Consider the following 26,807-nt stretch of genomic DNA (forward strand, 5'->3'; position numbering starts at 1 on the left):
TGACATTCTTCATGGCTATTAATTACTTATCATTTATTAATCACTCGTGGGGAACTAATTTCTCTGTAATTAACCCATCATGGATGAACCATGAGCAGTAGGCTGCCGTCGACCAGCACCAGAGGAATTATTATTATGAAGTTGTTATTATTGTAATTATTATGAAGTATCTGAACACTTTCAGGATGAAAAAGCATGTAAATCGCCGCATCTGTGTCATTCTTCATATCTTTTTTAAATTTGATTCAAGCTATAATTTTGCTTTTAGATAAACAATCGGATGATATTGAATTTAGAAATTTCAAATATTTTTAAATTTATGTGTGCAGAAAAATTACGAGTAACATTTCCTGCTTTTGCGTGATGTCACTATACGTCACAGATGACGTAAAGACGCGTTTGCGTCAACCGGAAATGAGTCACAGTACCTTCTAGAAATCGAGCATTCTCGCTAGCGCACTTTTGAAACAGTGTGTAAGCTGACATTGATTTTACGGATCCTGTATTTTGAAGGCAACCGTACCTTACACCGCAGTCTCCCCCAGTATAATATTGTTTCTTGAACATTTGGGTTAGCTCAGTTAGCTCGCTTACTCGGCCGAGCGATAGCGCAACCTACTCGTCTTGCGTTTAGTCTGGTTCTGGCACAATGTCTAGAATAGATTACAGCGTGTGGGATCACATTGAGGTTTCAGACGATGAAGATGATACCCACCCAAACATCGACACACCTAGCCTCTTCAGATGGAGACACCAGGTACTGTAGTCGTAGTGCTTTGGATCAGGAAACTGCTCCGCGGTGAGCGTTAACGTCTGCTTTTTGGTTCTGGGCTAACTTGGATTAGCGTTACTATTTTCCTGCGATCGAAAGATTCAAGATCGATCACACAAGCGATAATCGAACAGTCGGAGTTACAAATGCAGATGGAGAATTCGCAGATCTGTTTATGATACACATTTTGACTCTTGTCCTTCAACATGTAGCACAGAAACAAAGGCGGTGGAGAAGAGCTTGTACAGGCCTTGTAGACGTTAGTCGAAATTTTGCAGCGGTCATTATCCCGCCCAGGATATAAATATTGCAGCTGGGATTTCTCAAGTGCCTTTTATATTTAAGATTGTAAGGATTAACCGCTCTCGTTTTAGTAAAAGATAACAGAAAAGTTGTATCTGCTGTAACGTTGGCATGTTGTTGATGCCATTCCAAAAAGTTCCTATGGGAAATTCTTCTGGGTTAGATAAATGCAGATTCTCCATACCAAACCCCTTAATGCGAACATTTGGTGCACGCCTCCCTACTTGTAAGGTATGATAGCAGTCTGTCTGTTTAAATTACTGTTGGAAGTAGTTTCTTCTGAAGTGTAAAGTTTGGACAAAAGTTTTGTGTAAGGCCTCTTCCGTCATACAATTGAGAAAATTATGGGATCCGCAGAGGAAGACCTGGTTGGTGGCATTGGATTGATTCAGTAACTAAGTTTTTAAAAAGAATGGTTAATTTTTTATTGAAATATACTTTGCTTAAACATTATCATTTAGAAACAAAAAATAGAAATTTAAATGGGTTTTTCAATCACTTATAAAGTACACTGTTGTGTTGTCGTGTAGATGTTTAACACATTATTGCTGCTTCTCTATGCACAGTTTACAAAAAATCTTCAAGTTGCTAATGAACCATTTAAAGTCAAGTATTACTTTAGGGTTATAGCTTTTGTAGCTACGGTTGTGACTGATTTGATACGTTTTGCAGGCACGTGTGGAGCGTATGGAGGAATTCCAAAGGAAAGATCAGGAAATGGTCAAGGGACTCAATGATTGCAGACGCAAGCTGTCCGAGGCACAGAAGAAAATCCAAGATCTGAACATTTCAACTTCTGATGGTACCAAAGCAGAGCTAAGTAAAGCCCAGACTGAGGAGAAGAAGCTGAAAAAAGAGGAACGAGATTGGGAGAAGAAATTGGAAGAACACCACCGAGAAGAGAAGAAGATGCCATGGAACGTGGACACACTCAGCAAAGACGGCTTCAGCAAGGTAAGGCTTACAAAGAGCGTTGTAGTATAATAGGTTATGAAAGCCTGTGTGCCATTTGTTTTTGTTTTGTTATCTATTTATGGCACATAACATATTACTTCTATCAAGAAAGTAGCTAGAGTTGCCTTTTTCTGTATGTTTAAACACAACAGGTGATTGGTGACACAGAACAGTTTGCTGCCATCATGTAGGATTTCATATAATATAATATATATAACATAATATACCATTTTGTAAACCATGTCCTGTTGTATCAGCCAAACCTGACATGTTCCTGAACATTGCTTGTGAAAATTACTTTTCCTTTTTACCTTAATATACTTATCTTCTTCTAGTTTGCTGTTTACGCATTGTTGTTAAACAGCCTCCTGGTTGTTTTGAACAATTCATGAAATTACATACATTTCTTGATTTAAATGATTTAAATACTTTATGATAGTGAAAGAGAAATCACTTACTTCATGGCTTCTTAAGTCTTTAGTTGGCAAACATTTTACTGCTGGGCTCGTGAGACATCATGAGCACTATAGTTATTGATCCAGTCTTAGGTCTTGTGTTCTCAAATGATGAATATGCTTTCTGTGCTATGATGGCGTAACAGTAGATACATTTCCAATTGCCATGATTTAAAAGTGTACTTAAATTCTTGGCTTTGTATCACCCAAGCAAATCTGATTGCTCTCAAGAAAATTTGGCATTTTAAGATTATTTCCAGAGTCATTGTTTTTTGACAGTTTATCAGTGCCGGAGATGGTTTGGACATGCTCAGAGGTGGTATTGTGAGTATATCTGAATGAGGTGGCTGAGGTTGGAACTTTCAGGCAGGAGGCCAAGTATAAGACCAAAAAGGGGATTTGTGGATGGAGTAAAAGAGGATATGAAGTTAGTTGTTGTGAGAGAAGAGGATGCAGGGGATTTGGTTAGATGGGGATCAATGATTCACTATGGGGACCCTGAAAGGGAACAGCCGAAAGGAAAAGAGGAAGACATTTTCTTTTGCCAAGGCGTATGACTGTTTGTAGCCCTACATTGTTTCTTTGCAAGGTCACTGATTTCCCTCTACATTATTGATAGTAAATGTAGTTTTTTAATGTTTTTTTTTCTGTTATTTTGTAACAGAGTATCGTGAACGTCAAACCGGAATCCGTGGAAGAGACTGAAGAAGAGAAGGAGAAAAAACACAAAACCTTTGTGGAAAAATATGAGAAACAAATTAAACATTTTGGTAAGGATCATTGACATCCTTTCATCCTTATTCTTTCCTATGTATTACTTGGATATGTTGGTTTGAGATTCCTACTACATAAATACAGATGATCCCTTATTACTGCTCCACTGCAGGCATGTTGCGACGCTGGGATGACAGCCAGAAATATCTCTCTGACAATCCTCACCTAGTTTGTGAAGAGACAGCTAACTATCTGGTTATAATGTGCATCGACCTCGAAGTTGAGGAGGTACACAACACTTAATTTATGAATGACTTACAACAAATGTTACTGAAAGTGTTCCATTCTTTGACTGCATCACAATATCTTTCTTATTTTTCAAGAAACATGCATTAATGGAGCAGGTGGCTCATCAGACCATCGTCATGCAGTTTATTCTGGAATTGGCAAAAAGCCTCAAGGTGGACCCCCGCGGGTGTTTCCGCCAGTTTTTTGCCAAGATCAAGGTAACAGCATGTGTTTGAGTGCCTTGGCATCAAATGAAACTTTTAAGTGATGAGTGATGAATATAGGGTAAATGTTTTGTTTTTTTTTCTCTTATTTGAGGGATTTTTTTCAATATTTGTTCTGAGTAACACAGAGGCATGGACTGATTACTGTGCTGTAAATGCTAATGAAACATCCCCACAGACATCAGATCAGCAGTACCAAGATGCCTTCAATGATGAACTGGAGTCTTTTAAAGATCGGGTTCGTGGAAGAGCAAAGATCCGTATTGAAAAGGCCATGAAGGAGTACGAAGAAGAGGAACGACAAAAGCGCCTCGGCCCTGGAGGGTTGGATCCAGTTGAAGTATATGAGTCCCTTCCACTTGTAAGTCCTTTGCTTTCAAGAAGACTCAATAGCTCCCCTTACCTGGTGAATGAAAAGTTCTGAACAAGGTCCTTTTTCTGATTGCAGGAGATGCAGAAATGCTTTGATGAGAAGGACATCCAAATGTTACAAGAAGTTATTAGCAAAATGGATCCGACGGTAGGTTAAATATCAGAGTTCCTTTTTTCCATTATTTTCTTTTTGGACCTCACAACTTGTGGTGACGGCCATTTGATGACTCCAGAAGTAAAAGCCTGGCTTATTTACTCCCTTTGAATGTTACCGTTCCACACTGTAGCATTTTTGGTGGTGGACCTACTAATAGATCACTCAAATTAACTTTTGTATTTTCTCCCATCTTGTAAATGTGATTGTATTCACTTCTGTAGGAGGCAAAAGCACATATGAAGAGGTGTATAGACTCTGGCCTCTGGGTTCCCAACTCCAAGACGGATGATGGGGAGGAAAAAGAAGATCCCATCTATGAGGAGATGAAACAGGAAATCGAACAAACAAAGAATGAATGACCAACGCTGGTCATGTGATTTGTTGTCTGTGCAAATTTACTTACCCACTGTCTTGAAACTCAGATTTGTCGATGATTAGTTTGCCAATTGAGGAACAATGAAGCAATGTCTCAGATGTAATGAGCTCATACTCAAGGGATTAGCTTCCACTCTACCTGCACAAAACTGATGCATCTGTAACCCCTGCTTAGAAATTAACTGCAGCTTGTGTTTATACTGTTTGTGGGTTTCATGCTTCAACATTACTAAAGGTGTATTCTTACAGTGATATGTACACTTGTTTATTTGTGGGCGGTGCATGTACAAGTTCACATGCATGATGGCTTCATGAATGGTTCTTCAGTTGGAAACCGATGGGTATATTTACAGGCTGAGCGTTTGACATTATTGGTTTTATTGGTTCAATTTTAGATATTCAGTATTTGAAAGTGAAGGCTTGGACAACCAATCAATGTGTTGGAGTGGTTATTTTCCAAAATGACATTTTATACAATCTTACTTGACTAAAGGTTAAATTCTTCCCACTGTACAGGACTGAAGTGTTGTTGGTTTCTTGGGGGGGGCCGGGTTGGAAGAAATTGTCCATTCAAAACTGCCTGTGAGCCTGATGGAGTCATGGTTCTTGGAGAATGTGTGAGACTCATCTTGTCTGGAAGTAGGTCTCAGTTGCATTCACTGCCCTGTACAGCTCCAGGGAATGCATATGACCCTATTTAAAGGCACTTGAACTGCCATAGTGTTTGAGATGGAATCATGAGTATAAAATGCAAAAGGTGCCATTTAAGCTCAGAATGGTTTCTCTTTACCACATGTCTATAGGACTGGGGCTAAACTATATAGCACCTTTCAGCATTATTCCTTGTTTCCCAGCCAAGGTCTTGGGTTATTAACAATATGCATTTACCAAAATATAGCAATAGTGTCAAAAATTTATTTGGAACCATGGCTTATGAAGACATAACTTACTTAAAAATAGGTTGGGAATTAACTATCTTCCATTCATGTTTAAAAAAAATGGTTTTGATTGCCTCATATGCCTGGTGCATTGAACCCTTCACCAAGGGCTGTTTTCCCCCCAAAGTGCTCAGTATTTTCTTTTTTCAAATGATCTAATATCCTGCAAAATAACTCGGTTCATGTATCTGTACTTATTCCATTTCTGCACTCCCATCTCTCAATTCACGCTCCCTCAGGGTCCCTATATATAAAAACTATATACAGGGTTATATAATCCAGTCAACAGAAATAAGCTGCTCACACAGTCATAACACTGAAATTATATTTACCAATATTCTGCACAGAACCTCATCTACAAAACACTGCATTGCCATCTCATTCGGGTGAACAACATTTTCTCAATCGCATGCTTGACGCTTGCTTTCTATCTCTGTGTCCCTCTCTCTCTTTCTTGCTCTTGTCTTTTTCGGCGGGACCAGCCAAGACCGAAGGCCAACCACATTGAATCCGGGTCTTCCAAGGGTTTCTGCCCTGTAAAAGGCAGTTTTTCCTTCTTGCCTTTGGCTAGTGTTTGCTCAAGGGGGAGCGCTGAGCCGATTACATTTTTAAAGGGTTTGAACATACAATAAATTTAAAGCGTCATGAGACAACGCGGTTGTGGATTGGTGTGATTTAAATAAAATCTGACTCCAATTTCTCCCCTTTCAAATAAAAAATATTCGCCCCCACATTTTAAGGTTTATGTTTCAAGACATATACGTTTGTGTATATGCAGAATTTGACCCATATTTTTTTTTGAATGATGAAAGATTATTTTTGTTGTTTGTATCTTTTCTGAGCGGGCCCTATTTTGAAAAAAAAGCCTTTTCCATTCTGTCAATTCCATTTTTGAAAAGAAAACACTTTTCAATTTGAAATTTAAGAACGTGAGATATAATTTTAAGGTTTACTCTCCAGTTTGTTTGTTTTTTAACCTTTACATGTTTAGTTTGTAGGTTTTTAGAAAACAAAAAATAAATCCCTTGTACTGTCTTTATCCTGCCGGAGCAATCACGTTCTGGCGTACGTGAGCGCTCGTGCGGGAAGGCGTGGCCTCGCGGGGGTTGCGGGAACTGACGTAATTCTCGCGAATCTCAACTCACGATTACTCCCTGTGACACAGGTCGCCTTCAATATCGAAACTGTTGAAAAACCGTGAGGACGGTCAACTTACGACGTCCGGTGTGTTTATTTAACGTTTATTTACCGTGTAGGGTCTACGTGGTTTATGTATCGCCTTCCAGCGCTGGCCGTTTGACGGTAAGGTGTTCGTAACAAGTCGACGCTGCCTCGGACAAGCTGCTTCATGTCATGTACACAGATGTCAGTCCCGACGTCGAAAGTTAGCCTAAGAAAGCTTCATTTCCGGGTTTATTCCGTCGGACGGTGCAACATTTTTGACGGCATTTACTAAATAGATACATACTTCATTTGGCTGTCAATTGTACAGAATACATCGAACTGGACTCGGATCCCGAAGGCCCCTTTATTCGTATGCGCTACAGCATATTTTTTCGACTTTTTGTAGTGTCCGCTTTCTTTTTTCTTTGTCTATTTCGTCATATTTGCATGTTATCTAAGATACTTATTTAATCGGTATTTATCGACGCCTGATCCCTTACGACGTTTAAAATGAACATTAGCTTCCTCAGTATTTATTTAAAGTTGATTGTTAATTGCCGGCTAAACGTGATAACATTTATCACTTTAGATCTTCGGTACAAGGACATTTTTTATTATCTGGGTCAGAGACAGGATTAAGAAATAGAAACATGTGTTCAAGTGATTTTTATGTAACTGTGACGTTGCATAAAATATATGAAAGTAAAGGAAAACATTCTTCACGAAATATGCTCCACGAAAAGATCACAGATCACATAGTGTTGGGTGATCTCAGAATTGGCCTGACACAAGTTCCCAGTTAGCCACTTAAGAAAGGCAAATGCTGCATCACACACTTAAAATGTATTCGTGTGTGTGTGTGTGTGTGTGTGTGTGTGTGTGTGTGTGTGTGTGTGTGTGTGTGTGTGTGCGCGCGCGCGCGCGCGCAACTCTGTCTATCTTGATGATAGGAATTTCCCCACGATGTCAGGAAGGGGGTGGTTCACATGTTCAAACCAAGGGAATTCATCACAATTGAAAAATCCTCCTCAGGATAAAGGCATCCATATTTATCTTTTTCGGACTCCAAATGGGGAGCGTTTTTTGTCACACACAAGTGGAGACATCTCAACAGAAGACCTGTGCATCTTCTCAGCAGAAGCTGTTGGTCAGTATTATGTTTCTTAAGATGTCATAGCATTTGTTACTGTGATTCATAAATTTGGTGGGACAAATGTGTGTAACCACAGAGTCCTTTTTATTCTTTCCCCAGGGATAAGTCCTCTTTGCCATGTGTTGTTTGCACTCTATGACCCACATTTACAGTGCTGGTACAGTCCAAATGACATTTTGAGTCCAGAGAATGGCCCCCTCGTGCTTCACTACTGTATGAGGTTTGTTGATGTTTTATATAGTGTTTTTTCTATCGACACGGAAATTAGACTCGCTGCTCAACAAGTTGTTCTGCATATTTGGGCACACATAACTCTGTTACCTTTTTCCTAGGTTTTACTTTCGAAACTGGCATGGACTAAATAAAGAAGAGCCCAGTGTAGTCCGTTATGGCCTCAAAGGTGGGACAGATAGTGGGACAGATGGGGGGCAGCTTGTGCTTGATATCAAAGCACTAGAGTATTTATTCTCCCAGGTTTGTGTTAACATCATGTCCGTAGTTTCCTATTTATTCATTTTATCCATATATTATATTTGCGATGCTCAGAGTGCTGTCTCTTCACTGTGCTTATCTCACAAAGGCTAAATATGAATTTGTGAATGAACTTGTACAAATTGATGAAATGCAAACTGAGGAGGAGATGAGTCACTTCAAAAATGAGAGTTTGGCAATGGCTGTACTTCATCTCTTGCACGAGGCAGTGCAAGAAGGCTGCACCTTACAAAGTGTGGCTAAAAGGATCAGGTAAAGCAGTAAATAATATTTTCATCCTAATAACATTACAAATATCAACAGTGATCATTTTTTATACCTAAAATAACAACAGTGGGTTACATATTATTAAATATCCCCTGATATTTGTTTATTTGTCCTTTTTTTAAGTGATTCAAACTTTTTCAATCTTCTCTGATCAGGATAATGAAATGTTATCTCTGTTTACAGCTTTGAAAGTTGCATTCCACAGTCTTTTGCCAAAATCATCTCCGAAGACAAAATCTTGACTAAAATCAGGATTCGGTGGATGTTTGAAAAGTTTGTGCGGACCTTCCAGGAGACCATGGATAAAAAACAGCCGGGTCTCCTGGACATTATGTACAAGTACATCCTCACTCTTGAACACCTGGCACCGTGTTTTGGCACAGAGATGTTCTCTGTGTCTAAGCTAAAAATAAGGGAGGAAGGGTACGGAAGTATCTTTTACTCCAACCCTGTCCACGCCCAGAGAATCTTTCAAGACAACTCCACGCTCCCTCCCACACATGAAATTATGGTGTCTGGTGTCAAAGGTATTCACTTCAGGGTGTTGTTGGATCAGAAGGTTTGTCAAACACACATCAATTAACTTTCTCTTTGAAATTTAATGAAACATAGCATTTTCATTTAGCTATTGTACACTTAATTATCGTTCACTCTCGTTTCTCAGGCCAAAAGAGACAATTACCTTGGGAATGGTGATTTGAAGCCCAAGAAATGTACGAGACAACCTAGCCAAACTCAAAGAGTCACCTCCAATACATGGACTTCCTTCTGCGATTTCCCTGAAATTACTCTTATTTCCATCGATGGAGATAATGTGTGCATTAGCACTCTTCAAAATCACTGCATGGTGAGAGTACATTTTGTGGCATGACAAGCCTAATTGAGAGTGTCTCTTAGCTGCTGCACCAAGTCCATTGACATCGAAAATGAATCCACCAACTGAGGTTTTCTTTTGTTTCGTTTTAGGGGCGTTGTAATCACTGTTCCCTCTAAGCTGCGTGTTTGTGCAATCACGCACTGCTCCAGCATTCTCCGCGCACAGCAAAGCTGAAATGTAAATAAATTAAACACATTTATTTTATTTACAGTTCAGCTTGGATTTTATTTCATGCGTAGCACAGATTTGCTGTGCACGGAGAACGCTGGAGCAGTGGGCGATTGCACAAACGTGCAGCTTAGAGGGAACAGTGGTTGTAATATTTCTCAATTTTTTTGATTTTACATCCAACCGTTGGCGTGAGCTGCGATTGTAATCCAGTTTTGCGTGTGTTTGTAGGAGTTTCAAATGAAGTCGAGTCAGGAGGCTCGCTCCTTCGTCTCCCTCATAGATGGTTACTACAGGCTGACCGCAAACCCCAACCACTACTTTTGTCGTGAAGTGGCTCCCCCAAGAGTTGTGCTGAGCGAAGCAAACCAACTTCATGGACCTATGCAGTGAGTTTGTTTTTTTCTCTTACTTCTATATTATAGATGGTAAGAAATGGTGTGTTATTTTTCAATTGGTGTGTTCCCAGGGATGGTTTTGTGCGATCCAAGTTGAAAAAGGAAGCAACAACAGAGGGAGTTTTCCTTGTACGTTGGAGTGTGCACGACTATCACCGCATGATCTTGGCTGTATTGAATCCAAACGAGGTCTGTTGACATCCAGACTCCTTTGAAGATATTATCGAGGGGCAGTCATGGCAAAAATATTTTTAGCCATCTACAGGCCAGTGTTATTTATGTAGTTTTTGCCCACAGAATGGATCGATATCAAACCACAAGCAGTTTCGTATTCAGTACAATGGTTCGAAGTTCCATCTGCATGGATGGGAACAAGAATTCTCTAGTGTGAAGGAACTCACAGAGAGCCTCAAGGACTTTGCAATCAAGTCTGGACCGGAAAGCTATTCTGTCAAAAAGTGCTGTTCACCGAAACATGGAGGTTTGTGCTTTTGGAAGTTTTTCCTTGAATGTTGGCATTACATAATTGGAGTATGGGATGTGTGGGTGTTTACGAAGGCGTGACACTGTTTGTGTATTGCAGACCTGTCCAACCTTCTCGTGATGAGGCAAGGTTCTGATTCCTTTGCTCCCAAGGGGTCCGTGTCCATTGACAAGTTAAACCTATGCTTCTGCCAAATCAAGGAAAGAGATATAAAACAGGTGATGAAGACCAACATCAGTGTTTCGTGATGACCATTTCTCTTTTTTTAATCCTTGACTGACCCATGGAATGTCTTATGAGCAGGAAGATAATTTGGGCCGCGGGACCCGAACTAAAATCTACTCAGGATATATGCTGAAGCAATGGAACGGGCAGAATGGCGAGTCCAACAATAACTTTACTGACAAGAAGGAACGAGTGGTTCTCAAGACTCTAGAACAAAGCCATAAAAATATTGCATTGGTAAGCAGTTCCAGGTAAAATTCAAATGCAATAATCTTAAGAGTTTCTCATTGTGCCCTGCTGTTTACATCATCCTCATCTTTTTTCTAGGCCTTTTTTGAAACCGCAAGTATCATGAACCAAATTTCTCACTGTCACCTGGTGCGTGTTCATGGTCTGTCGGTCAAAGGACAAGGAAGTAAGGACAATCATACTGTTCACTTATGCAGACTGAATTCTATTTATTTGCATGACTTCCTTACCTGCTGCTACCCTGTTGTATGTGTGGTCATGTCAAATAAAGTACTTCCCTTTTTCAAGTAAAGCATGAAACTATTTTTTTGTAAAAGTCTCCAATCTTGCTCTTTATTTGTTTTTGATTGGCTGGATGATAACCACTCAGATTTGTTCCTACCATTGCAGACATTATGGTGGAAGAGTTTGTGGAATTTGGGCCTTTGGATGTTTTTCTTCGCAGAGAGAAGGCATCATTGACTCCTAAGTGGAAATTTATTGTTGCAAAACAACTTGCCAGTGCCTTGACTTACTTTGTGAGTTGAAAAACAACTTTATTCTCCTGGAACAGTATAATTTTTGTTGCTTTAAAATAATTAGAGCTAAGTAATTATATAAATGAATTATTTACCTGAGGTGTTCCACAGTTAATCTTTCGGATTGCAAAATTTTACAGTCAGCCACTCTACGGCAGTATAGAAGGTATTTTACTACATCAGTAGGCAGTTTATTCAGATAGACTACCATTCAATGCATGCAGAGCTCTGTGAATAGATATCATATGTTATGTCTGAACAACTCTAACTTAGGAAATCAGATTCATCTTATTCTTGATCTCTTAAGACTGGTCTAGTCAGTGAGGTTCATTCAGGTTCGTGACCAACAATAACTGTTTGTCTCACGTTTTAATACTATGCGTCCCAAATCTTTAACTCCAGCAATAATACTTCACTCTAGGGGAGTAAACAACTCGTTCATGGAAAAGTCTGTGCCAAGAACATTCTAGTGGCAAGGCCTGGCCTGGAGGAAGGATCCCATCCTTTTGTCAAGCTGAGTGACCCAGGAATTGCTCTGAACATGCTCTCCCGAGTAGGTTAGTGACAGAAACCAGTTTTAATTAACCTCTCTTTACCTTAGACCAATGCAGGGCCTTTCTGGATGTTTTGCACTCTGAGTGCTTTTCCGCCTTATTTTAATCAGATTTAGGAAGAAGGAAACCTCAGCTAGAGCCATTTCCTACAATTTTGTTCAAGTTGCCTTTTGAGTTTTATCCTACAAAGTTTCATTAAAGCTCTCTATAATTCCCTATAACAAGACAAATTCTCTCTCTCTCTCTCTCACACACACACACACACACAGTTAGATACTATGTAGACTAATAGTTTGTGAGTCAAGAAGGACGACATGAATTTGATATAATGTTACAGCTGTAGATATTGAACAATGATAAATGTTCTGACTTCAGTCATTTATTTATTTATTTCTAAACTAGCCATCTAATTATCTACTAGTGAATAGCCATTAAAGTTTTGCATAAATATTAGTATTACGATTCTTACAAATTCTTATTATTTATCGCAGAGCGCGTGGAGCACATTCCATGGATTGCACCTGAGTGTATAGACAGTGATAGTTCTATGAGTCCTACTGCTGACCAGTGGAGCTTTGGAGGAACACTGGTTGAAATCTTCAACAATGGCTATCTTCCGTACAGTGACAGCACATTGTGTGAGGTAGGTTTGGTAATGTTCTGCATATTTCAATAATTTGACCCCCAATTTTAACCCCGAGTCCCCTTCTCTGTCACAGAAAGAGAGCTTCTATGAACGAAAGGGACATTTACCAGATCCACCTTCCCAGGAATTAGCCAGCTTCATCAGAAAGTGTAGGACCTATGACCCAACGGAGAGGCCATCATTCTGGACTTTGTTAAGAGATCTCACATTAATTGTGAACAAAAGTGGGTTCTTCAATTGTTATCCTTTTGTCTTGTCAATCACCTGGTCTCTGTGCATTAACAGAGTGTTTTTTGTCTTGTTTCTGTGAACAGACCCTGATATCTCCCCCAGTGAGACACACACACAAAAAGATTCCAATGTGTACCATAAACGCTATCTGAAGGAGTTAAGAGACTTAGGCGAGGTAAATTTCAATGCCTTTACCAAGATGCTAGAATGTCCTATGTGTGAAAGAGTAATCCATTACCTTGTGCTTTTCTTAAGGGTCATTTTGGAAAGGTGACTTTATGCAGGTACGACCCAGCCAACAACGGGGAGGGAGAGTTGGTGGCGCTGAAGACTTTGAAACAGGAAAGAGGCTTCCTGCTCACTGCCTGGTTAAAGGAGATAGAGACCATAAAGACCCTTAATCATACAAACATTGTCAAGTACAAGGGCAGTTGTACTGAAATGGGTAAGCTTTCATCTGTTTGCTTCACATGTTTTGTATGGACCAAAAATGTAAAAATACTTTTTTTTCAATTGGAACAAGTCATAATTAGTTATGACCTCATGATTAGTTAAACATGTTTTAGCTTCCACTGCTCAATGTTAATTTCTTGACTTGACTTATGGCCAGTGTTGTGCTTCTAGAAGTATTGAAAATCCATTCAAAGTGTGGCAGATCAACACCACATGGTCATTTGAAATTTAATGGAAACAGGAGAATAAAGTTCTGTGACATTGTCAATTGACAGGAGGGCAAGTGGTGCAGTTAATAATGGAGTATCTTCCTTATGGGAGCTTGAAAGACTATCTTCCCAAGCATCAAACGGACACAACCACGTGCCTTCTCTATGCTCGGCAGATATGTGAGGTGAGATAGTTGTTATACAGCTTTTGCATCTCAACTGATTCCTTGTGATCTTATGTTAATATCCAGTGTTGTGTAGATTGAAAAAATATCAAGTTATGTTGACTGAGAAAGAAGCATTTTTTTCATGAATTTTATTGGAAGTAGGATTGAAAGTCCCTAAAGTAGATTGTGCCTCTAGGCTTCTGGTTCTAGGTTCATTCATTTTTTTTTTTTGTTGAGTATACCAACACTGTATATTACACTGTGGTTCCTTCATGTAACCAAGAGATTCTCTACCATTTTTATATTTCACAGTAATGTAATTATTTTCTAAAATTACAACTTTCCCTCCTTAATTCATGCTTTATTTTTTTCATTTTTAAAGGGGATGGCTTATTTGCACACACAGCGATATGTCCATCGGGACCTTGCTGCCCGTAATGTCTTAATGGAAAATGATAATCTTGTTAAGATCGGAGACTTCGGCTTGACAAAACATATCCCTGAAGGGAAGTTGTACTATCATGTCCATGAGGACGGGGACAGTCCAGTGTATTGGTAAGCATGTCCAGCACATTGAGAATTGCACTACTTTGATATATGTTTAAGATTTATTCAATACACTGTTCATCTTTTTTGTCAAAAAAAAAGTATTGACCCAAAAGATCAGTTACGACTGCTAGAAGTTCAGCCAATTGCTGTAATTGCTTGGCCAGGTATTTCATTTGCAAAATTAATTGTCACTTATTGTGATTGATCAAATTTTGCATGTGAACTTCAAAGCTGCTGTTCAATGATATTTCCAGAGTTTACCAGTAAAACTTGTTGCTGTGGTCTTTTTACCTCTTCAGGTATGCCATTGAGTGTTTGAAGGATAAGAAATTTTCATTCGCCTCTGACGTGTGGTCCTTCGGTGTCACTTTATACGAGATCCTGACACGCTGTAACCCTAGTCAAAGCCCCCCAACAGTACGTCATCCCTGGCCTCTAATAACAAGTTTGCACATTGGGATCACCATTATAAATTCATGAAGTGATTTAATTTTTTTCCCCGTTTTAGAAATTCTCTGAGATGCTAAGGGCAAACAATCAGCCAACCGCATTAACAGACCTCGTAAAGCTGCTTGAGAAAAATGGGCGTTTGCCTTTGCCAAGAGATAGCCCTGAAGAGGTAACGTGTCGTCTTTTAAAACAATAAACATTTAGCTTGCATGATAGAGAACCTTTTTTCATTAACACATCATTTTTGTATTACAACAGGTGAAGATCTTAATGAAAGCTTGTTGGGCTACAGAGCCTGAACAACGGCCCTCATTTCAATATCTCATACAGAAGCTCGGAGGTCAGCCATTTAACATGAATTCCAATTTCATGTAAACCTGACTCAGTCTTGCTGATCGGGGCCAAATGAAGACCTATTTGCCTTCTCGTCATCACTTTGAAACAATAGCTGCCACAAACTACCGTGTAGATGAAATATTTTTACTACCACTCAGTGCTGCCTGCCTAGATCCACATAAACTCTTTAGCCTTTTTTGTATAAACACAAAATGCCTTCCTTTCATGTGTCCATGGAGATCTCTGTCATCATGCTTAATTGTTGTTGAAGCTGAACTGAAGAATCCTCAGATGAGAGATGAAACATCTTCAAGGGAAGAAATTCAAGTTCGTTTCATGTGTTATCAATGAAAATAAAGTTGTGTAAGCATGTTTCCCAATTGTTCATGTATTGAATGTAATAGACAAACATTGTGGTCCTCTTAAATGTGTGCCTGTGTCCCTCGATGGGGGTATCAAACTCAAGGCCTGTGGGCCGGATCAAGTCAACAGACGGGTTTGATCCGGCTCGCAAAGCTAAAAGATACCAGTTTTATGGGGTGCGATGAACAATAGGAACATTAAGAGTCGTTAATGTCATGATTTTACCTGTCCAACCCACTTGAGAATAGCTTTTCCTCCATATGGCCCAAAATGAGTGAAACCCCAGCTCTGAGGTATAGATTTGCAATAATCAACATCAGTAATTCATTTTTGCGCATTTCTAGGACTTAGTAAAATTGACATTTTGTACTTGAAACATGGAGGACAGAAGAAAGATTTTACTAGTTGTCCTGCTTTAGAAAGTATTTTAGAAATGAATGAAACATTTACATGTATTAAAATGTCGGTATGTCTTGAAAAAAAAAAAACTAGGCATTTCAACTGTCTGACTGAGGCTATACAAGAATAATGTTCAAATGATATAATCTGATTAATGGCACTCAATTTTAATAGTGTGATTAAAAATGTCATCTGTTTTAGTTTAAGCTTCCCTCCGTCCCTTTAATGGATTATGAAGAAGTTGATGCTGGCCTAAAGACTGACATTCCTTTCATACCTCTAGAAACAGTATTTTTGTGTGATTTTTGGGTTTGATCTGCGTATCTGATACTAGTGAGATTGTTTCTGGAAATGTGCTGAACTGAAGAAGTAATTTTGAAGTAATGAAAAAATAACTGAATTGATAAGTTAAAGAAAAACAGATGATTGGAGTTTATGTCCTCCCAACTATGCATGTGTCATCAGTTCCAACCACAAGCAGAATCGGAATCTGAAGAACGTACTGTAAAGGGCCAGTGTTCTGTTGCAATCAACAGAATGGCCAAATACACATTGGGGATATATGGATATCTGATGTCAAACTGCAACTCAACAATCAGTTTCAGTAGGAAATCTGCATGAAATTATTGTGATGAGCCTACCTCATCAATAAGGCCCCGGACAACTTGCCACTTTGCACTACTGACCAAAATCGCCCTGATTTCACTCATAATTTATTTAATGCCTGTTGTTGTCTGTGTCGCACTGTTAACCAAAGATAATTCCTTGTAGTTGTAAAATTACTTGGTAATTAAAGGAATTCTGATTCTAAACATTGTCTACTAAATTTGGCCAAAGTTGCATGGCCAAAGTTGTCTTCTATAATCTGAAGATGATTTCAAACAGCTAAGACAATGACCCTATTGCAATGTAGAACAAATTAAAGTTCTGCTATAATCAGTCACAGTTGTAAAGTTTTTTGTTCTATAAATCTGCACCAGTGAGTTTTGCAATAGAAATACCAAAACTAATTCCCTTTGTGAATTTTTTTAAAACCTTTTTTTTCAAAGACGTAGGAAAATAGGAATCAGTAACTGATGCGTTTTTTTACTCGTTTTCAGGCTAATATAAATGCTGGGAGGGCCTCGCCTGATCTGGAGATCCCATTTTGGGTTCGCAGCTCATACAGATTTGTGCTGGACGCAACAGCCGTAGCCCCGCCTCCACCCTGACGTCACGTTGTAGTCATGGAGAATGAGTCCCCTGTAGTCCAATCAGAAGCGGCACTGGGACCATGTGTGTATTGTTTAAACTGCTCAAATCCGACAGTTTCTACTCAGATAAAACTTCCACCAACTGAGTGATGGCGGCCGCCGTGTCTGTTAGCGCCGATGCCAGAGAAGAAAGCACAGACACAGGACTCAGTTTTGTCTCTCGTACGCTCCATGAACCTTATGACCTCGCTGTGGATCAGGAAAATTGGAGACCCGGGGATCGCCGGCACCCCGAACTCGAACCCAGCGAAGAGGACACGGCGACGGGACGCGAGTGTCAGCGGCGGGTCGACGAAGACTTGACATCATTGAGCACCGAAGAGATCCAGAGCCGCTTAGAAAGAACTCGCCGGGAGTTTTACAACCGTCGAAAAATTATTATAAAAAATCTGCCATCTGACGTAAGCAATCAGGTATGCGTCGAAGTTCCCGAGTTAAAATAGTTGGCTGATTGATTGACTTGGTCGTTTAGCTAATATGCTAACCTATAGCTTCATGCTACATATGTTAGCTGGCTAGCCTTTAAACTTGATACCTGCAATTGTCTTTTGTTGTGGCGGCTTACACCTTTTCATATATTTGAAACTTTTTTTTAAATCAATCTACCTTAATAATGCAACCACGCAGTAATGTACAAGATTTAAGTAATCTGTGCAACATGGTTTCGTGTTGTCTTACCCACGGCAGTCTGGCAGGTGGTCAGTTAACTGTCAATTATGGTCATACGTGGCCTATATGACCCACCAGTCTGGCCTTGTGTTTAACAGATTGTTTACCTGTTTATTAATGGCTTAATTTCACCGTACGAATATTAAGCCTTGTCATCGATAATTATCCGGTCTACCAATGTATTCATCATGTTTACAAACCCACCAAATGCTATTGTTTTTCTCCATCAACCAATCTGATTTACTCATGATGCCACATTTTTTGGAACGTGCCTGACTCGTGGGGAGCGGTGGGCCTGCGGGCAGTACCATTGTTCAGAGGGGGGAGTAGTGGGAGTTCGAGATTGGAGTTGCATTATAACAAAAGGTGGAAGGCGTGGGGACAAAACGCTTCAGAAAATGCTAGACAGCATTGCCATTCGTTTGTGAATGGGCAAAAGCAGCGCAGAACAAATTTTCCCGCAACAATGAGTTGGATTTAAGCCTCCCTCATCGCCCATAGGTGCACTTGTTAAATTCCCAATGAAAATTATTAACTTGTGTGATCACCAAAATCAACCATTTGAACAAAATTATTTCCAGAATTTAACACGGAAGTAAGGTTGTGGTTGAAGTGTGATACATTTAGTATGATGATTTTAAAGATTCTGTTTCTTCTAATTGCAGGAGGTCCACGAGTTGTTGAGCAGCTACGACTTAAAGTATTGCTTTGTGGACAAATACAAGGGCACAGGTTGGTATGGTTGCATGTCCGTCTGTATTTCAAGTGTCTGGATTGTGATTGGTATCAACCGATAACCCTCTTCCAACGTCTTGAGGAATAAATTGTAAAAGCTGAAACAGAAAAGTCTCGATTTACAGATGCCACCATGCTGAGCTGTCACCTCAGTTTGAACGATATTCCTCTGAAGTTCTGGTTCATGAAAGGATTGTACCTTTTTTCAAACTAATTTTGAATTGTAACACTGAAAAATGTATGATAAAATGACTTGAAAATTTGATCAAAATGAATTTCATCATTTGTTAGTCATTCATATCTTTCAAAGACATTGAATGATTTAGAAAAAAAAATCAAGCCATAGAACTCAGTTTTTAACATCAGCCATCATTTTTGTAAGTACAACTAGAAGGCATATGGGGGTATTTTCTTCTAGATTAATCCTCTCAATTTACAAACTTAATGAGGCTTAAAAGGTCCACCTGTGTGAGATCTTGGAATCTGGTTTAATGAACAGTCTTATTGATGTGGCAAAGAATTTTTATTGTCAGTCTTGCATGGAAACTAGGGGAAGTCGCAACAAATAAAGAGGACACCGTTGTATGATGGGTAGTAAACGTGGTCATTGCAAAGCAGAATTGTTTTTTTCATGAGTGTTTACACCGAGTACTCCTTGTGGGTGGAATATAGCAATACTCATTGGGTATTCATGTTGACTGAATAGATGTTGCTCTAGCACTTGACACCTAAGTGCATTTTCACTATTTTTTTTCCCTGTCTCCCTCAGCATTTGTGACACTGCTCAATGGGGAACAGGCACAGTGTGCCATCAAAGAGTTTCACCAGCATGTGCTACGGGATCGGGAGATCTCTGTGCAGCTGCAGCCAACAGACGCTCTACTTTGCATCGCCAACTTGCCCCGTGCTTTCACCCAACAACAGTTTGAGGAGTTGGTGCGGCCGTTTGGTAACCTGGAGCGCTGCTTTTTGGTGTACAGAGCATCAACTGGGCATTCGAAAGGCTACGGCTTTGTGGAGTACATGAAGAAGGACTCCGCTGCCAGGGCCAAGTCAGAGCTCTTGGGGAAACAGCTGGGCTCCCGCATGCTATACGTCCACTGGACTGAGGTTGGCTCGCTCACTTACCCTCTGCTGCACTCCAAATGTCTGTGTGTGGACCGCCTGCCACCTAGCCTGCTGACTGCCCAAGATCTCCGCAACACACTGGCTGACACCCATGAGCCTGTGTTCTGCCAGGTCAGAGTTACTATACAGAAACACACTTTTTCGTCTGTTATTATATCCATATGGACAAAGAGGTCGATAGCTTTTTGGATTTTGAATCAAGTCAAGTGTGGCTGTATGTATGTTTTGAAAAAGTGTAAAACTGAACTTTTTTTATTTTTTTTTAAACAGAAATGAGGTGCATAATTGTTACACACCTAGTCATCCATTCTAGATTTGATTTGTTAGAGCCATTAACCTTTGCCCTAGATTTCATGTAGCCACTCAGAGCATTGCTGGTTTCTATGGTGATGACCACCTGACTCCCCAGGTGGTGTCATTCATGCAGGCTTTTCTGGAATGAGAGAGAGGGGTGTCCTTTTAGAACCACATGCATAGTAGTACTTTTCTGCTGGTTTCAGGGTTTTTTTTAGGTTTGTAGCTAAGGCAATAATCAAAGGGCATGTGATTTACTTTTTTCCGATTTATTTTCAACACCCTCTCCAAATAATGGGGGTGCTGTTTGATTTCTCAGCACCAAAAAAACTAGAACTACTGTTTCAAGATTAAACACCTCTCAATTTATAAAGCATTGACTTTAACATGCTCTAATTTAGTTGGCATTTTTTTTTCCAAGTTGAGGTCACTTTGACTTGTCGATGGGCTTCATTCTTCGCATGTCATGGAAGCACAAATATTATTTTGGAAGCTTGCCCTCTGCTGGTGACTAGAAAGAATGCAGGGTAAAGGCATATGAACGCTGTCATCACTTTTCAGAAGCTATATCCAATCTTTGTAAAGATGTTTTAAATTTTAATAACTCTTTCCCACCAGTTGGCTCAGGGACAAGATGGAAGTTTCCGGCGCTTTGCAGTGCTGGAGTTTGCCACCGCTGAGATGGCTGAGGAGGCACAGCAAGTGACTGATGGCAAGTTAGCAGGCGGAATGCACATCAGGACATCGTTCTGTGCCCCGGGGCCTCCCGGGCGAAGCATGTTGGCTGCCTTGATTGCAGCCCAAACCATGGTATGCAGATATTTTTCTACCTGCAAAATGAGCCACACGTCCAGATTAAATTCAGCATGTAACCCATCACTGTAGTCCTTCATAGCTATCTGCTGTCTCTCCTAGGCTGTAAACCGAGGTAAAGGTCTCCTCCCTGATCCCACAGCCATGCAGATACTCACAGGCCTCAACAACCCTGCCACCCTCAAGATGCTGCTCAACCCGCTGTCACAGGGTCACAAACAAGGTGAAGAATTATTGCTATCGCTGTAAATGTCGAGTGATGGTTTGTATGTTTTATTCTAGTACTCCAGATCATGACGCTGTGCTCCATGTTTGTGCAGGTCTTCTCGGGGCAGCCCCGACAATGCCACTGCTGGCCAACCCCGCCCTCTCTGCTGCACTGCTCCAGTTGCTCCTTCAGAACCAGGCCAAGGCTCAGCAGGTGCTGCTGCCTCTGACTATTTCTTTGACATGTTCTTACCCGCTTAGCCTTTTTGATTCATCCTTTTCTACTCATGCACTTTTTCCCCCCTCACTGTGCTCCTTCCCACTTAACTATTAGCAAGCCTTTCTGGGAAATCATCTTCTATGGGCTCAGGTGCTGCACAATAAAGAAAACCCACTAGTGCCTTATGTGAGTGCTAATGGTGTTTGGTGTTTCCACGTGTTGCTTGAAAGGTCTTCAAATTTGAGCTGAATTGTGATTTGAAAAACACAAAGCTGGAGTGGGTAGGCTCTCGCTCCGAAGTGGGGGTTCTGTGTGCTTATGTGTGGGATTGTGCTTGTGAGTGGTGCTGAGTGATGTGTTAGGTGTACTCCTATTGTTTGTCAAATCTGTGCTACGTGCTCTGTCAGAACATAATTTGATATGCAGTGAGTAAGACGTGGTGTTGATTAGGTGTGTTTTGTGTGGTTAAGCTGTGTATCACTGCCTCAGTGGAGCAGCCAGGCTCTGTGTGCGACTGTCCTCTGACACTGAACTCCGCTCTCTCCTTTGCCCAGCAGGCTGGTCTCATCGGGGAGAATCCTGTGGCTGCTCTGCCTGTCCAGCAGGGAGTCCATCTGCTTGGAGATCTGCCCCAAGGTCCGACCTCTGTTTACCCCCACTTCTGGCTCCCAGATTCACAAACTGCTTATTTTGCTTTGCTTGTCATGATAAACATATGCAGCCCTAGTTGCCCGTTAGCTCTCGCTCTGTGGCCAATCTGTCAATCTTAGGTAGTACTCCGCAATACAAATGTAAAGAAATGGAATTGATTTAGTTGCAAATTAGGAATTCTTTACTGTTTAAAGGATTTAAAAAGTTCAAAAATCAGATTTTCATTTGAGCATGTTTTTTTGTTGGGGTTGGGGGATTATGCACTCTCAGGTCTTGGTCTTCAGACAGATACTATGCCCCCCCTGAAGCCATTACCACTTGGAAGAGCCTTGGCAAGGGATCAGGAGTCTCCAAGCGCCACATGCACCTTCCCCCGGACTTCATCTCCAACCTTACAGGGCATCTCTATGCCTCTGATGGGAGGAATGATAGGGGCAGAGGGCCTCCAACCACAGAGGGTGCGATCCAAAGGAATTCACACAAATCTTCCTTCTCCTCTGCATTGGTGCATGGTCATCTTATGTCAGGGCGAATTGCTTTTCTCTGACAGGTGTCTATCCTGGGGGATCCCCCAAAGGACGGGAATCACCCCCAGAGCTCCTTCCTCAGCATTACCAATGTATTTCCCTCAGGTGAGATACCTATTTTTATTGCGGTCCTATCCTCCCCAACCCCCTTGTTGGTACTCTGTGGTTGTTAGCAGCATTAGCTTTATGTGTCAAGAAAAAAATATGTCGGGGGTCTCATGTCTTTTTGGCCCTCCCATATTCCAGGTGGAAACTGCAGACCTCACCCTTATCGGAAGAGGCCTACTTTAAGTAATGTGTCCAACCAGCATACACATCAGAGCATACAATCAAATTACAACCTACGCTACCAGGAACCCTACAGCCCAGACTATCAACCTCTGCATCAGGTGACTAATAGTACACCATTTTCAGCTTGAAAAAAATTTGAGCTGATGATCCAGAGATTCTTTCCATAGAAGTATAGGCCAGGAGTCCACCTTCGCCAACCTTTTGACGTTTGTCTAAAACAATTGTCGATATGTGTTGAGATTGCATCATATCCAAAGGAGTCTTAAATTCCTAGATGCAAATTCACCAAATGACCAACCAAAGTGTTTTCTGTTTATCTAATCACGACTTCTGTAGTGATGACAACCATCACTTCCCAAAACTGTAACGACATGTAGAAAGCAGTGTTTGTAACTTACTCAGCTGCAGAGGAGCTGCAGCTGTTTGACTCTTGCAACCTTCACCATCTACGAGTACTGTAGCTGATGTTTTTGAAGCAACTGTCCGTCATACAAAGGATGATGATGTCCAACCTGCTGTTGACTTGTCAGTCAGATAGGCACAGACCTATCTATTCATTTGGTTTCTGTTGTGATCGGGTCTGATGTTTCTCATCAGGATCCTCTGCAGCACTTGTATGAAGACCAGGAGAACCACTATACTGGGGACTTGGCAGGGTTTGAACAGCAGGTAGAGTTTAGGAAAGAAATAAAGAATGACATGCCCATGTATTGCAAGTAAAATGAAAACTGCTCTTTGCTAACGAGACGATTTTGACTTTGCCTGTTGTCTCTGCAGCTTTCTTGCCATCCTGATTTTAGTGAGCAGTTTTCCCACTACAGTTACTCTCCGAGTCCACCCCTGTCCTCCTATTTCAGCTCAGGGCCGGAGGCCTCCAGTAACGGTAGCCTCTCCTCCACCCAGCTCAACAGGGTAAACTGGGATCTTCAACATAATATGGATTATTTTTATTTATTTATTTTTTTGTTTAAAAATTTTGATTAGTCGTGAAACAAAAACCTCTTTGTGCTTAGGCTGTGGGAATGCCTCCTGTGAGCCACACCACTTTCTACCCTCCAGGGCTGGGGAACAATATGAAGGTAATGTAGGTTGTCTTTTCACATTTGATTCAAGCATTTGTTTTTGTTTTTTTTACATCATTTTGAAAACATTTTTGTACATTTTAGACTCCTATTGGTAGCCACAAGCGCGTGTTTTCCCGACTGATCCCATCTCCTGAGCCGAGCCCAGAGGGTGGCTACGTGGGCCAGCACTCCCAAGGCCTCGGTGGCCATTATGCAGACTCCTACCTGAAGCGCAAGCGCATATTTTAAATACAGCTTAATGCTTCTTGCTGTATGAGAAGCCATTCAACAGCCTGGACACATTTGACTCTTCTTTAAGTCTCCTCCAGAGAACTTTGAAATGTGGCAGTCCTTAGGTTTGTCTCACAAATCCTACTAAGTGGCTCTGGAGGCACTGCGGAGTGAACCCTGTCACTCCATTGGAATTATTGGTGGTTGTTTTTGTTGTGTTTTTTTTTTCTCTTTTTTTTTTTCCTGTTGTCTTTGTGTGTATATACAATTTTAGTGTGTTGGTAAATTAAGTTTTTACTTTTGATTTTTAATTTCACTTGAAAAGCCTAATGCATTCTACCTACATGTTTTCCAACTGGAAATTGAAAGATATGGTTTAGTAGCTATGAAAGTCTTTTATTTTAGTTTTTTTTTTTTTTTTTTTTTTTTTTAATTGTATTGAGTGTGGTGTCACCTAAGCTGAAGATAGTTTGCCCAGTTTTCTTTGGCAGTCATGGGCTGCTTTTATATAATGTTTGACATCTTGCTAAAGTGATGCTGTCCAAAATTTCAAGCAAAGGGACTTGCATAGTTTTAAAACAACCTTCATGTCAAGGCTCTACACTTAATAGCCCTCCTAATTCCACGTTAAAAGTTAGTCGTGTATTAAATGACATGGTGTATTTTGGTCTTGTTTCTATTCACCTTCTAACAGGGTCTATTTCTTGCTGTGATTCAGGCACGTCTTCCCTGGCTAACATGCAGCTTTCCATCCAACAGTGACAAGCTGTGTGTACCTACTTGTCTATGACATCTTGGATCATGAATCTTTTTATGAAAACCGTTCTGGCACATTTTCTCAAGCATAACCTTTCCACGTTGTTTGTCTTTTTGATCCACATCAATCGTGTTTTTTACACTGGTTGTTGAATGATACACTGAGGGCACAGGTCACAGTCTGTTCTGAGCTGTATAAAATAGAATGTGTTTGTGTTGATGTGAGTTCTATTTGCTAAGTTAAATTTTGAATGTCTTACAGTTTAAATGCCACACCTGAATGGGGGCGGTGGGCGTGCATTGTGTGCCACTTTTCAATCTGCCAGCAGGGAGTGAAACATGGTAATTTCTTATCTCTTCAGCAAGTGGCTCGTCTGTTATATGGCAGTTAAAATGAGGGACACGTTCAAGGTTTTCCAATGATGGTGGAAGTCACATCTGTCTTGGGAAGTACTAATGAAGTTTCTGGCAGGTGATTGGTCAGTGACATCGTGGTCTTTTTTTTTTTTTTTTTTTTTTTTTTTTTTTTCTTTTATTTGGTTGACAGTTTGATTGTGATAACCCATTACCTCCAACTTCTGCTAGAAATGCAGCTATTCCTGAGCCTTGATGGTGTTTTCTGTGATCTCATCCTGCCCTGTGTTGGCTTCCACCCACATTTAGCATTTCTGTGTTTATTTGCTGTGTAAATACTTAAGCTTGATCTTTTTTTTTTTTCCCCCTACAGAGTCCAAACTGTTCTTTAATTCTTTATTCATACCTGCCTCTGGTCTGGTGTTTTTGAATGAAATTGCAGCTTATTTGTGCTGTCTTGCCTGAAAGCCGAGTGGTGCCATAGCAGACTGCTCATGTTGTGTACGGACCAAGAGATGCAGCTGTACTGTACGATCATCAACTACTACCCTCTCACCTGTACCGCCATGGTTGTCTTTGTATGTGTGTGATGTGAGCGAGTAAATGTTATTTAAACTCACTAGTTGTCAATTGACTTGTTTCGTTGTTTAAGGGCGATGGGAAAACTAAATTTGATCACTTTGAAGCCCACCAGTTGACTTGTGCTGTATCTTGGGTTCAACAACTTTCTCCCAGGCTACAATGACCAAAAGTTATCTACATAAAGTCCAGGCCCCATTTATGCTCCAGTCAAAAATTAATAGAAAAGTAATTTATTAGACTGAGCAATGCATAGGTTTAAAGGATAACTGATTTTAAAGGATGTAGTTAAAATTAATTAGATTGGTCTTTATGCACACACACTTGGAGGAATAACTTGTAAAGAATAAATTCACTTCTAGAATACTTTGGAATGAGACAATGCAGTCTTCGCATTTAACTCAAACTAGTTTCACTTAACTCCTCATTTTCAAGTTAGCTGGTGTTTCATTCGTTGTGTCAGTTTGATCTCAGCAACCTTCAGGAGATAATTAAAACTAAATCTACATACCAAATTTGAGTTGGTAACTTATTTGTTCACGTCTTGAACGGACGATTGAAATTTTCTCCACAATCTATTTTTTTAACACTTATAATTCTCAAGCAGTTATCACATTAGATGCAGGGCGTGGCGCTGGAGGTATAGCAATTGGCTTTGGAATCGAACATTCCTGGTTTGGTTCCCGGCTCCTCCCTGTGCGTTGAAGTGGTGTTGAGCAACGCACTGAACCCTTAACTGCTCCCCTGGCGCTGATGGACGGCTGCCTACGACTCATGGTTTATCCAAGATGGGTTAATTGCAGAGAATGAATTTCCCCACGAGGGATCAATAAAGTATCAGACACTAAATCAGACATTTTTTTTAATGCAGCACAGATTTGTGGGGCTAAAATTTCAAAAGGTAACATGGTATCAATTCCTCATCAGGATGGTGACTTGTGCTGGGTCAGTTTTAAGAAAAATGAGTGGAAGTCCCAAGAATTGGTCCAGTATATTTAGTGTGTCTTGTCTCAAGGCATCATGTCCTTCAAAGAGCTGCATCTAGTCTTATGTTGCTGCCATGTTGCACTCTTGTAAGCAGTGATGCTCAGTTAACTTAAACTAAACAAAGAAGAATGGTCTTGAGGGGCA

The 26,807-nt window shown here is 40.5% G+C and overlaps 3 protein-coding genes across 7 annotated transcripts; all 3 read left to right on the top strand.

The window, feature by feature from the left end:
- The first annotated feature begins 401 nt into the window (after positions 1–401).
- LOC147217299 (hsp90 co-chaperone Cdc37) lies at positions 402–4,865 on the top strand. The gene is made up of 8 exons (XM_086176201.1): positions 402–757; positions 1,748–2,029; positions 3,149–3,254; positions 3,371–3,486; positions 3,582–3,704; positions 3,889–4,071; positions 4,159–4,230; positions 4,461–4,865. The coding sequence occupies exons 1-8, from the start codon at positions 650–652 to the stop codon at positions 4,596–4,598; spliced, it is 1,128 nt and encodes a 375-aa protein (XP_086032327.1). The 5' UTR covers positions 402–649; the 3' UTR covers positions 4,599–4,865.
- A 1,805-nt stretch (positions 4,866–6,670) lies between these two features.
- tyk2 (tyrosine kinase 2) lies at positions 6,671–15,514 on the top strand. Of its 2 annotated transcripts, XM_086175675.1 has the most exons (24): positions 6,671–6,854; positions 7,667–7,863; positions 7,969–8,089; positions 8,202–8,343; positions 8,450–8,613; positions 8,812–9,187; positions 9,293–9,475; positions 9,905–10,062; positions 10,143–10,260; positions 10,369–10,552; positions 10,655–10,773; positions 10,859–11,017; positions 11,108–11,195; positions 11,420–11,547; positions 11,969–12,104; positions 12,593–12,744; positions 12,821–12,971; positions 13,062–13,153; positions 13,234–13,423; positions 13,707–13,825; positions 14,190–14,362; positions 14,656–14,773; positions 14,865–14,975; positions 15,065–15,514. In XM_086175675.1, exons 2-24 carry the CDS (start codon positions 7,680–7,682, stop codon positions 15,179–15,181), a joined length of 3,483 nt encoding a protein of 1,160 aa, XP_086031801.1. In that variant the 5' UTR covers positions 6,671–6,854; positions 7,667–7,679; the 3' UTR covers positions 15,182–15,514. The 2 variants fall into 2 exon arrangements, with proteins under 2 accessions (XP_086031801.1, XP_086031802.1); XM_086175676.1 differs by lacking the exons at positions 14,656–14,773; positions 14,865–14,975; positions 15,065–15,514 and having other exon boundaries at positions 14,190–14,366.
- Positions 15,515–17,246: 1,732 nt separating this feature from the next.
- On the top strand, positions 17,247–25,716 carry raver1 (ribonucleoprotein, PTB-binding 1). 4 transcript variants are annotated; one of them, XR_015108938.1, is made up of 16 exons: positions 17,247–17,570; positions 18,492–18,558; positions 19,331–19,800; positions 20,602–20,793; positions 20,899–21,019; positions 21,117–21,217; positions 21,338–21,409; positions 21,778–21,859; positions 22,145–22,332; positions 22,425–22,506; positions 22,648–22,790; positions 23,290–23,361; positions 23,470–23,604; positions 23,706–23,771; positions 23,859–25,085; positions 25,540–25,716. XR_015108938.1 is itself a non-coding variant. In XM_086175677.1 (15 exons), the coding sequence occupies exons 1-15, from the start codon at positions 17,247–17,249 to the stop codon at positions 24,003–24,005; spliced, it is 2,262 nt and encodes a 753-aa protein (XP_086031803.1). In that variant the 3' UTR covers positions 24,006–25,716. The 4 variants fall into 4 exon arrangements, 3 of the variants coding, with proteins under 3 accessions (XP_086031803.1, XP_086031805.1, XP_086031806.1); XM_086175677.1 differs by having other exon boundaries at positions 23,859–25,716; XM_086175679.1 differs by lacking the exon at positions 21,338–21,409 and having other exon boundaries at positions 23,859–25,716.
- Positions 25,717–26,807: the final 1,091 nt, after the last annotated feature.

This window comes from Fistularia commersonii, chromosome 28, assembly GCF_037954325.1.
Source record: "Fistularia commersonii isolate RoL2024-O1a breed Wild chromosome 28, RoL_Fcom_v1.0, whole genome shotgun sequence".
Taxonomy (NCBI): domain Eukaryota; kingdom Metazoa; phylum Chordata; class Actinopteri; order Syngnathiformes; family Fistulariidae; genus Fistularia; species Fistularia commersonii.

Excerpts from the sequence above, each read along its gene's own strand:
- tyk2 (XM_086175675.1), top strand. The coding sequence starts at position 7,680 with ATGTCAGGAAGGGGGTGGTTCACATGTTCAAACCAAGGGAATTCATCA. Across the intron at positions 8,614-8,811 it reads AGTGTGGCTAAAAGGATCAG|CTTTGAAAGTTGCATTCCAC; the intron begins GTAAAGCAGTAA and ends CTCTGTTTACAG. Across the intron at positions 10,774-10,858 it reads AGGAAAGAGATATAAAACAG|GAAGATAATTTGGGCCGCGG; the intron begins GTGATGAAGACC and ends TCTTATGAGCAG.
- LOC147217299 (XM_086176201.1), top strand. The coding sequence starts at position 650 with ATGTCTAGAATAGATTACAGCGTGTGGGATCACATTGAGGTTTCAGAC. Across the intron at positions 2,030-3,148 it reads GCAAAGACGGCTTCAGCAAG|AGTATCGTGAACGTCAAACC; the intron begins GTAAGGCTTACA and ends ATTTTGTAACAG. Across the intron at positions 4,072-4,158 it reads TATATGAGTCCCTTCCACTT|GAGATGCAGAAATGCTTTGA; the intron begins GTAAGTCCTTTG and ends TTCTGATTGCAG.
- raver1 (XM_086175677.1), top strand. The coding sequence starts at position 17,247 with ATGGCGGCCGCCGTGTCTGTTAGCGCCGATGCCAGAGAAGAAAGCACA. Across the intron at positions 17,571-18,491 it reads CATCTGACGTAAGCAATCAG|GAGGTCCACGAGTTGTTGAG; the intron begins GTATGCGTCGAA and ends TTCTAATTGCAG. Across the intron at positions 21,860-22,144 it reads GCTTGGAGATCTGCCCCAAG|GTCTTGGTCTTCAGACAGAT; the intron begins GTCCGACCTCTG and ends ATGCACTCTCAG.